The sequence below is a fragment of the Gossypium hirsutum genome, chromosome D01 (assembly GCF_007990345.1).
Source record: "Gossypium hirsutum isolate 1008001.06 chromosome D01, Gossypium_hirsutum_v2.1, whole genome shotgun sequence".
NCBI classification, from domain to species: domain Eukaryota; kingdom Viridiplantae; phylum Streptophyta; class Magnoliopsida; order Malvales; family Malvaceae; genus Gossypium; species Gossypium hirsutum.
The window spans coordinates 45,882,798-45,895,292 of NC_053437.1; the positions used below are offsets into that span (position 1 = coordinate 45,882,798).

Consider the following 12,495-nt stretch of genomic DNA (forward strand, 5'->3'; position numbering starts at 1 on the left):
AAAATTTGGAAGGGAGCAAGAATGTTAATTTACTATATTCTCCTTAATAAAAAAAATGAAGTGGAGTTAAATGGAGTAAACTGAAAATATTATTATCCTTTAGGCCATGATTTTTATTACATACCAATACACCTAACTTACCACCTAATTCACTTTAGTCATTTGAAAAATAACTAAAATTCATTTGAGTCTTTATCTCTTTTTAGCTAAAATTTTCATTTCCCTAACTTCACCACTTTCTTTTCTCATATTTGTCATCTCCTTTCCTTTGTCTACAATGTTTTCCATCGCTTTCTCTTCTTTCTCTTCACAAAACTTTATATAACAAAACTCTACTTCAACATCATTTTCATGCTTTTTCTACAATATCAAGCTTTAAAACAGGACAAAATCTTGATGTTCTTATCTTGTTCTATTGATTTCAAGCCTTAGATTAAATTTCTCTCTCCTCCAACTTCAGTTCTCTTGAATGCAAGATGATATTCGTACTCATCATAGTCTTCTTGTCACCTTTCCCTCTTGGAGGTTAAGATAATTCATTTGATTTCTAGGTAAAAATGATGAATTTTGATGGAAATGACCATATTCAATAAAACTCAACTTCTTTTTCTCCCGTGGTAGAAGGCAACATGGAAAAATGATGGATAACTTTTTTCATCTTTTTCATTTATTTATTCATTCATTCATTAATATAAAAATCTAATAATAAAATAATTATAAAATATTCCAACCAATTAACTTTCAACACCAAATAATCCATAATTATTACACTTTAATAATTGATATTTATTCAAATTGAGAAATGTCCATTTTGCCTTTGAAATTTCTCAACATTCGTTTTTGAGCCATTACTCACTTTTGTAAAAATTATAATTTAATCCCTCTCATTTATCTACTAATTTGGTCCTCATTCACCAATTTGTTTTATATTTTAGTCTTTTCTTCCTTTTTAATATTTTCACTTTTGGTCCTTTAACTTTTCTATATTTATATTTTAATCCTATAAATTTTGAATATTTACACTAAGGCCTCAATTATTTTCACATTCTTATGATTTAACCTCAACCTTAAATTAATATATCATGTCATGCTTCTTTTTATCATTCATCAATTTTCTCTTTTATTGATTTTATACATGATTTCATTAAGAGTCCATCCCTTCAACATTTTTAAATCACAATAAAGAAAAATATGGATTGTTGAAAAGTTGTATTCATATTATCTATCTATATGACAGTTTTATATTAAAAGCTACCTATATTTCCTTGGCAAGTGTGACAATTTTAAAAATTAAAAAAATGTGACAATTTCACATGTGAAAATCTACTATAAATGGAATAATTTTAGCAAGTTGACGAGACTAATCACAGTTACACTTTTTCTTTTAACAACACAATTTCACTTTTAAGACACCCATGCCCATAATGATGTCAAATCTTATACGCTCATCAATCAATTCATCTTCATGTTGGAAAAGTCTAAGTATTTGAACCAACGTACTTGTTCTTTTATAAATGCAACAATTTCAGCATGATTTATTACACAACCCCTTCTCCTCTTTGACAAATTCAACTATATATACATAGTCTTTATCACAAAAAGCTATATGACAATCTTAAATACAGGGTTACTTTGGTATTTAAATTTTTCCTAATGTTGAAATCAACAAATTCACAGTCCGACGTCAAATGGCACTCCAGTCCCCGGAATCCATGCATTTCCAGCGAGAAAATTACCAACAGTGAATTTTTCGGCTTCAACAGCATCTATAACATGGTATCCACCCCACTTTACTCTCCCCCCTGTGCTTGCACCGACGCCGGTGTTCATATGCTCAGCATAGTAAAGACTACTCAAACCAAAATTCCCACTCCATGGTAACCAACCTTCTGCCTCGATCAGTCCATCCAAACCAGTCTTCATAAACACAGTTCTCGAGTATTTCTGCCATGGCCGCCCCAAATAGTTCTTGAATGAACCTTGAACGGCCCTCAGGTCAGACGCCGCCGTCACACGTGAGTTGTGGACGATTATCCCCGTATTCTCATTTGGGTCGGTTCTCGCTTGTGCTGTGATGGTGTTTATTTGGCTGTTCATCGGTCGTCGGATGTAAATGTTACAGTTTTGGAAAAAGGCGACGGCATCACCGAATATGAAGTCTACGGTTCCATAAATGTCACAGTCGCGATAGAATTGGCGTTGGGAATAGACGTATAAGGTATCTTGGTAACCTTTGAAGCTGCAACGGTAGAAGACTGAGAAATCAGAGCCGGAGCGGAGGGCCACCGCTTGGTGCCTTTGGGGTCCGGCGGTGTTCTCAAAAGTGATGTCACGAGCTATGAATCCATCACCAACGACGGCTGAAAGAAGAAACAAACGAACGATGTGAGTAGTCAAATGATAGGTTGAAAACAAGGAAAAAGCAAAAGCACTAATTTTTTTCTCACGTTTTTACTGTTATATTTTCTCCTTTTAGTTGTGTAAAGAACTGTGGTGTTGGTGAAATGGGAGACATAAAAATATCCAACTAATTAGAAAAAAAGATAGTCGTGTTTTTACTATTCAAAAAAGAATAAAAGAACAAATTGAGTGTAGATAATTTGCATGAGTGTGTTTTAATTTGTTATTCAAATCATGTTTCTTTTTCCTCACTTTCTCCCTTAATTTAGGATAACTTTATGTTTTTGTCTAAGTTTAGAATGTGACTTTGAAATAATTTATACATGTTGCTTACCAAATGTTGCTGTGCGAAAAGTTGTCGTAGTTTGAGCATTCTTATTACCAGTAACAACCGTGGCACCAATTCCATCTCCAATTAACATGATATTTCTAGCTGATCTTTGAATATCAACATTCTCATTGTAAACTCCAGCTTTTACGTGTATGACAGTTCTTTTGGCACCGCCAGCCGCCGCCACCGCCTCTGATATAGTCTTGAAGTTGCCAGAACCGTCTTGAGCCACCACAATGTCAGCATTTAACGGTGCACCGATTTTTTGCAAGAGCTTTCGGTCGGAACCGGAAAGCCAAGTGGGGAATCCATGGGCAAACAGGCGTCTATTGCCAACTTGTTTAGCGGTAACACTAATAGTGGGCTTATTGATGGCCAGGGAATTGCTAATCAACTTGGAAAAGTTGGCTAGCATGGGTGGTAAGGTTTGTAAATGAGAGGCCAAGTTGAAGTCAATGAAGCCGTTTTGACAAGTTTGATGGTTGGCAATGGCAGCACTTAACCAGGTTTGAGCATCTAATGGACTGTTGGTGCTCTTTGATCGGTTAAGATGGGAAATGGTGTTCTGGTAGAGCTCCAAGCAATCGTTCCAAGCCAATTTGGCTCGCTCATTGAAAGAAGTCAAGTCCATGGTAGAGACGAGGCGATGAGCTTGAACCGCTTGGTTTAGGGTGACCTGAATCGCAAGGTCACGGAAGGAGAAGCGGGTTTGATCAAGGGCAAGGCTTGATGTTGCAACATTAACACCATTTCCCATGAAATGGTTGCAGACACCGGGGTAGGGTGTTTGGGTACATGATGTTATTGTAGCTGCAGTGTTCCCTAGGGGAACACAAGTGAAGAAATAAGTAATGAGAAATGGTAGGGCAAGAAGCTTAACCATGAAGACGATCGGTTTTAGCTCTAAAGTTTGGAATGTTTGAATTGATGAAAAGAGGGGGAGGGAAGAGTGGTTTATATAGAGCTACAAAAAAGTGGGAGAAAGCATGAATTGTGAAGGGGGATCAATTTCCTCATTTGCTGGGGCCTGGGGGCTTGCTTTGTGGCTCAGGGCATTTGTATGGTTTGTTTCTTTATTTTATTTTGTTAATACTATGGACATAATAACAAATATATTAATAATAAGAGGGCGAAGACATTGACTCATAAGTCTTGCCTATTTCTAACTTTAGACACTTGGGTTTGGTATAAAAGAATTTTGTAGTTGTTCCAACCTTTTCTTCCTTAATTTTAACACCAACCAGTAATTTAATTATCTTTGACTTGCTATATAGTTTTTTTATGCATGTCTCCAACTCCTATTCCCCATTCAAAGCAATTAGGCAACCAATAGGGATACGTATTCATTCCATTGACCACGTGGAGTAGGATATATTATTAGGATAATCTTTTTGTTTTTTTAGATAATCTATTCCATCCTCAGGCTTCAAGGCTCTACTTCGATTTAATTCTAGTTAAACTATTAAAAGAATAATTACAAGGCTCACACATACTGTAATATATAAATCAAACAAAATTCGTTGGTAAGTGTTACCAATGGTTTTCACTTTTTTTTTTGTTGAGTTAATCATATGTTTGTCTTGAATTATAGTAAAAAAAATTAAATATTCAAATATATTTTTCTTAGTCTTTATATATAGAATTTAATCCCCTAATTTCTCTCTACTTTTTAGATTTAAAAAATTTAAATCTAATTGTTATAAGATTGATACTCTTTATTGTGGCCTTTTGAAATTTAAAAAAATAATCATGTAATAGTAAATATGATATTAAAAAAATATTATATGGGTTTTTCTTAAAAGCAAGTATTTTTTACTTGGAAGTTATAATTACAATTATTATTATTGGTTTTATTATTTTCTTTTTTCTCTTAAGACAAACTATAATGGCTGTGGATTATGATAAGTCTATATTTGACATGGCAAACAATATAATCCACTAATTTAAAGCTTGTTTGAAGGACCCTACCTACAATTGGACCACCACTAGTATTTTGTCCATCAAAATTATAAAATTAAATTGCAACATTACTATTGACTTAGTTTTCATCATTCTGTCTATTTCATTTAAGTTCCCTCTTTCGATTTATTCATGGTTAAACTTAATGCTTCCAAGCTCAAGAAAGAGGCTAATCCTTCAGTGTATTTCGTTTTTTCAGAAATATAAAAGTTATCACTACAACAACAACAACAACAACAACAAAAAATTTATTTTATAATTACAGACAATTGTAGTGCTATCAAAAACCATTCATATTTCATCTTAAGTATTTGATACCTAATATTTATAATTGCTCTTCTTAATTTAGTGAAACAAAAACAAGGAAGGGCGTGGAAAAGGGAAAGAAAATATGAATGCATGTTATGTATATTCGAAGTGAGATATGAGACCATATATATCCCTAAGGTTCAAACAGAGGGCTCGATAGTCGTCGTAACGTCATTGGATTTTCCGTCAAAGCATAATATGATAAATAACATAATAGCATTTAAATTAAGTACATTAAAACACTATTTAAACATACGAATAGGGGTGAGCATTCGATCGAATCGAATCGAATCAAAAAATTTTGAGTTAATCGAGTTTTCGAATATCATTTTATCATCCTAACTTTATTTGAAGTTTTCTCGAATCGAGTCGAGTGAGATGGAATTCGAATCGAATCAAATCGAATATATTTGTTCGAGTTAAATTTTAAAAAATAATTTTGGGTCCTTGTACCCATCATAATAAAATTTGTCCACCTTAATCAAATTTTTTATTAACTTTCATCACCTCATAATTTATTTATTAATTTTTTTATATACTGGTTAGCTTCTTTGCTTACTTAGTTGTTTCAATTATCTTCAGATTCTTGTCACTATGTATTTTGGAATTAAAAAATATATTAAATGTAAAAATTTTAAAAATAAAATGTGAAATTGATACCAATATAAAATTTTAACACGAATATTTTATGGCATAATTAAGAATTCAATTTTAATATAAATATTCAATATGACTAAACAATTCAATAATATAAATAACATAAAATGTGAAATTTAATTTAATAATATAAATAGTAGATATAAATAAAATTATTACTATTTATGTTTAGTGATTTTTTTTTGGATAATTTTGATTTTTTATTTGAGAGTAAAGGGTGATAAGTAAAAGTTTAGGGGAAAAATAAAAAGTTTTGGGGAATAAAAGTTTGAGAAAAAAGTAAATAGCGGGAGTAAAATTTTGGAGGGAAAATATTAAACAAAAAATTGGATGGGGGGGAGGGTTTGGGGTAGATGAGAGGTGGGATGGGAAGAGAATAAAAGTTTTAAGGGAAAAGTGGGAGGGAGTAAAAATTTTGAGGGAAAATAAAATGTTTTGAGGGTTTTGGAGAGTAAAATTTTGAGAAAAAGTAAATGGGAGAGTAAAATTTTGGTGGGAAATGGATATTGGGTAGATGGGGGGGTTGGGAGGGGAGGGGAGTAAAAGTTTTGGGGGAAAGTGAGAAGGAGTAAAAGTTTTGAGAGAAAAGTAAAAAGGTTTGGGAGTTTGGGGTAAAAATGTAAAATATTATAGTTTGATATTCGAATTATTCGAATTATTCGAGTTATTCGAATTCGAAAACTCAACTCGATTTGAACTCGAAATTTGAAAAAAAAAATTCGAGTTGATTCGAATAACTCGAAATTCGATTTTTTTTGCGATTTTTTTCGAGTCGAATCGAGTTTTGCTCACCCCTACTTACGAACTTACCTCGATCACAAAAATGATGAAATAGGATCGACTAGTCCAATACTTTATCTTTCCCTCGATCTAGACCCGTACAAGGCTTAACTTGATCTAAATAATCAAATTCAATCTATTCAATATTCATTCTATTCAATTCAGTCCAAAATACATACTTTTGCAAATTTACACTTTTACCCCTAATATTTTAATTTCTTTACAATTTAGTCCTTAATCCCGTAATTTGAAATTCATGCAATTTCATCCACGATAAAATTTCTGAATGAATTTTTTTATACGACCCTGCTAATATGTCATAGACACTAAAATAATAATAAAATAAATATTCTCACATTGGATTTGTGGTCTTGAAACCACTGTTCCTATTTCACTAAAAATGAGCTGTTACATGCTATAACCTTCCATTAATTTGCAGTTTTGACACTAGAGGCTTCCTAAGGTATACACTCACCGCTAGCCGCACGAACCGTCCCTGGTGAGCACTAATAGTGTGGACATCCAATTTGATCATTGTTCCAATCAACTGCCTAATTGCTCGAAGAAGACAATCTGAATAATACCTTTCAGGTAAACCCGAAAGCCTAATCCAAACGGCTTGGTAATCAACTTCATTCTTGGCCGTCGGGAAATCCAACGATCATGGATGGACAAATAGGTAATGTCCATAAATTACCCACAACGCCCTAACTAAGACCCTATTAAAATCTTCCTCATCTTGGAATTTGATAAAAAAAGAAGAAGTTATTTTCCAGATCCATCATTTGAATTAGATAATTAGGATTTCACAGTAGAGAAATCGTATTCAACAAGGCATTAAACCCTATTCTTTTACCCAGCAGCTTCACAACGATTGCCCTCGCCATCTTACGACCAATATACTCTTGAACCTTGTTTGAAAACGTTATCAACAGAACATCATCAACTACCTCTGTAACCACATCCCCTTCTTATATTTCAAACTCCTCCTCCATGGAAACATTCTGCGTTGGAGTCGGTGAGGCCCATGTTAACATTGATTTAAATGATACCTTAGTAGTAATTGAATTCTGAACCTTCTGTCCATTCCTATTCACTGTTGGATCATCCATATCTGGCAAAAAATTCAATTTTGTACGAACTTTTTTAGTCGCCTGACCTACACCGCAAAATCCACTGTCAACAAAGTATCAATCATGGTTTTATCAATCTCAACTTAATAATTCTTTTTTACAGAATATAACTATTTTTATCTAAAATAAATATTCCCCTTATTAGCTTTTAATGTATAATTAAAGTTGAATAGTTTTTTTACTCTTTATACATATAATATATATCTAATGTATACTATAAAAGGGTTAAAAAATTGAAAGAGAATTCAAAATATCATAACACTTTAAATCTATGGATTTGTTCCATCTTTTACGCTAATGGATAAATACTTATATATATATATATAATTGGTTTACATTTAAATATTAATTTTAAAATGATTAATTTATTTTCATACATGAGTCTGACACTTTTGTTTTTTAAATGGCACCTATATTATTTTTTAGATCAACGTGGTATCTATATTTGACAAATGTTATATATATTTATACCTAAAGTTAATAGGGTTAACTTCCTTGATTTGATGAAAATTCATAATTACATAATAATATTAACAATTAAATTTTATCAAATCAACCCTAAAACTCGAATTGAATCATATCAATTACACTGTATTTCACAAATTAAATGTAAAATAAAAGAAAATTCACATTTAACACTAAATTTATTCTATTAACACAACCATGAAAAATTCAAACCTAATAATATTAACAATTAACTTTCATCAAATCAACCTTAAAACCCTGATTGAACACAAAAAATTAACACAATTACCTTTGAGTACCAAAATATATAAATTTTATCAAATATAAGTACCAAATTAAAAAATAATAATACAAACACCTCATTCCAAAAAGAAAATGACAAGGATATGAACTAATATATTAAACCAGTTTAAATTAATTTATAGATGGTTAAATAAAAAAAATGGGTTAAAAAGGCAACTTTTCATTTTATTTAATTTACCTTTTCTGAGAACAAAAAAAGAAGAAGGTATTTTTAAAAACTTAACTCATCCTCTTATATCACTTCAATCTTACAAACAAAAAAAATTCTTGGACATGTATAGAAAGAAAATAATATGATGACTATTTTATTTATTTTTAAAAAATAATATTAAAATAAAAAATAATAATCAAAGAATCATGCTTGACTATCATAATTACTCTACCTTAAAACTATAAACAAATTTAAAATATTTTGTAATTACGTTAAATTATTAATTTTTTAAGAAATTCACTAAAATTAAAAAAAACCAAAATTATAAATTTAATATATACAAATAAGTTATTTAAATAAATTTCAAAGTTGGGTGGCAGATTAAGCTATAATTGATTACTGCGCAACTAATAATTTGACATATAATTGAATTATTCCCATTGCTTAATTCAGTCTACATCAGTAGCACTAATCCAAGTATATATCACAACTACCAGGCAATTTGCTCATCTTTTTTCTCAAGACGTTTTAACAGAAATTAACTCTTTTCTTCTCCCTTTGCTTAATCATTTCATCTTTTCAACATTTCTTTTCGAAACTTCTTCACTAATGGTATCAAATCTATCTTAATCAATTTAAGATCAAATATTCAAATATAATATATATCTTGTGATAATAGTAATAGAATGATCGCAAAGCAATAAGAATACACAGATTTTACGTGGAAATTTCTTTTGGAAAAAAACCATGAACAGAGGAGAAGAAATTCACTAATGTTGAAAAACGAATGATACAAGAGGAGTTTCAAACCCTATTCTAATCAAAGTCAAATAGTAGAAGTATAGTTCTATACGGGCTCATCTTGTGCGATATGGTCCATACCGCGGGGGCTACGACCCTCGACTTCTTGCCCCACCAATTTCCTTATTTTATCACTGTATTTATTTTTTCAACAAATGATAGGATTCTGGTTACACAAGCCCACCATGAAAATGGAAAATATTGAAAAATTAGGGGCTGAGATTTGATGACAAGTACTTGTTTTGCTTCCAAAAGGGAAAAGAAAAACGAATGTTATGAGATAGATTGATATTTGGTGCACTTTATTTATTTTGGCATTGCTTTTAAGACTTTTCCAACACGAAAATCAAAGTGGATTGATGAGTGTATTAGATTTGACATTTTGGTATGGCTGTAGTTTAAAATTACTTGCTAATATTATTCCCATTTATGGTGGACTCTTCACATTTTTAATTGTGATTTCCGGAATACTAGAATTTAGACACAGTTAGCTTGGCAACCAATTTTTTTTTTTTATTTCTTTACAACCAAATATTACTAGTTTTTTAATATAAAAATATTATAAATTTTAATTTATGATCATATTATAATATGAATAGATCTATTACCTGCATCTAATCGTGATTCAAAAATTTTTAAGCTCAAATTAGATTGGGCTTCAATTTGTTTCATAAATCATATTCACTATTCATAAGTAATAAATGCTGTTTTATATTATTATTTTTATATTTTATAATTACTCTTTTTAAAATTGTCATTGAGTAAGAAAAGTAAAAAAAATTGACCTTTTTTTCATTTAAAATATAATTAATTTAATATTTTATAATAGAAAATTAAATATTTTTTATTTAAAGAATAAAAATAATTTAAAATTTCTTCAAAGAATTATTGTTTCTTTTATAGAAATTTTTATAAGAAAACATTACAATTTTTTCAAATAATATTAAAAAAACTATAAAACAAACCTCATTTTGTTAAAATAAATTTAAAAATCTAAAACAAAAAATTAATATAAAAAATTAAAAACTGAATCGAACTAAAACGAATTATTATAGACTGTTCAAAAAATCTAACAAACCCAACCGAACAGAACCGATATCACTCCTACTTCGAATAATAATTCAAGTAGGAAAGGTGAGTTCAAATTATTAAAACGCCTATCCAATGCTTACTTGGACCGACCAGGCTTGTCGTGTCAAACACGTAAATTTACCCTTTGATAAATTTAGTCACAAGATAAATAATATCAACTTAGTTAAATATATATTCATAAAATTATACCAATATTTTCTTAAAGTAAGGGTGAAAATCACTTTTACTTATTTTTCAGTTTGAAATACTATTGCATGTGGTTACTAATTTCTCTTTTCAAAATTTTAAGCATTTCTAATCTAATTTATTTTTAACAACAACATGGATGTAATTTTGAAATTTATCACTATTTTTTTAAAAAAATCATTTAATATATATAAAGTTTTTAAAATAATTAAGTAATGAAATTAAATAAATTTCAAATATCAAATGCTCATCAAAAATAAAGATTTGGATGAAGTGGTAAAGAAAAGATTTTAAAATTATTGGTGGAATGTGTTCAAAACTCGCCATATGTAAATTCTAATGCTCCAAAAAAAAGAAAAAAAAAGAAGATATACATCAATTATATAAAATATTCTTTAACAAGCTTCACAAATACATTCCATCATTAAACAAACTCAAAATAAACAAGCAAGAAAATTATTTCATAAATTAAACGATAAGATCATCCCATACCATGCATAAAACAATTTGTAATTCAACAAATGTAACATAAATAATTAAAATATTAATTTAAATTTAAATTATACTTTAATTATTTTTTGGAACAAATAAATAATAAAAATTATAATTAAATATATTTTGAACTTAATTCTTTTGACACCGGTCGATACACCATATTTTGATCAATAAGAATGAAACCAATTGGTACGCACCAGTATGACCTATACCGATCAAAATTTGCACCAGAACGAAACCTAAAGTTTGTTGTTCTGGTTTATTACTAGAATGAAGCGTTTCAGCCTATGTAGGCGGTACTTGTCACACCTGGATTGGCGGGTTCTGAAATTGGCAGGTAAACCAAGTAGTACTTCGAGTAGCGTAGTGCTATCCGCCCAACCGATGCTCTTGGTGTGTATAAGTGGGCGCGTAACAAACATTGGATTATTGTGAGAAATTGTCTTAGAAAGGATGAATTGTTAAGGAAAGAAGCTTGGTAATGTATTATGTAATTGCAAGTAATTGGGTTATCGTTGAAAAGTATGGTACGCCAAGTTTGGTTATAGTGCTGGTTGCATTCTAACGAGGTGGTTAGGAACAAACGATGGAATTGTTCTGTAATGAAAATATATTCTGGAAGTGAATGTAAGCGTGGTGCGCTTTAGAGGAAATATCGATCATCTATGTATGGGCCTCTTTTGAAACTCGATTGAGTCATGGCTTAGTGATTGAAGACTGTAGGTAAGGTCTTCAAGAAACTGAAACGATGGAAAAAGACCTTAGGGTAAGGTATGGAAATGAACGTGAGTATAAGAATGACAATTGAGGAAGTAATCATTAAAGGAAAAATGAAGAATAAGGGTGACGAGACAATAATTGAAACATTCACTATTACGTGTAGGGGTGTTCATTCGATTAACCGACCGGTTAACCGACCCGAAATTGCTATAACCGAATTAACCGACCTTCCAAAATTTTTAACCGTTAACCGAACCGAATTTTTTTAAAAAAAATTAACAGAACCGAATTTTTTTCGGTTAATAAGGTCGGTTAACCGAATTAACCGAAAATTATATTTTTTTATTTTTGGTTAAAAATTACCCGAATTACCCGATTAACCGAATTAACCGAAAATTACCCAAAAAGTTCGGTGTTGAGCTTGAGAAAAAATTGGGCCGGGTTTAATTTGACCTATTTTAGGCCTTACCCTGCAAAATTCGGTTTACCCGATTTTTTTCGGTTAACCGACCGGTTTCGAACCGATTTAACCGTTAACTGAAAAAATCAAAAAAAATTAACTGACCCCCGACCGAATTTTTTCGGTTAACCGACCGATTAACCGAACTAGGTCGGTTAACCGAAAAAAATCGGGTTAACTGAATTATGCACAGCCCTAATTATGTGCAAGTATGATTCATGTAAATGAGTGTTTGACTTACTAAATTCTTTTG

The 12,495-nt window shown here is 30.7% G+C and overlaps 1 protein-coding gene across 1 annotated transcript; it reads right to left on the reverse strand.

Moving 5' to 3' along the window:
* Positions 1–1,485: 1,485 nt before the first annotated feature.
* Positions 1,486–3,891, reverse strand: LOC107921409 (pectinesterase). The gene is made up of 2 exons (XM_041086543.1): positions 2,735–3,891; positions 1,486–2,360 (listed from the first exon to the last, which is right to left on the reverse strand). Exons 1-2 carry the CDS (start codon positions 3,612–3,614, stop codon positions 1,672–1,674), a joined length of 1,569 nt encoding a protein of 522 aa, XP_040942477.1. The 5' UTR covers positions 3,615–3,891; the 3' UTR covers positions 1,486–1,671.
* Positions 3,892–12,495: the final 8,604 nt, after the last annotated feature.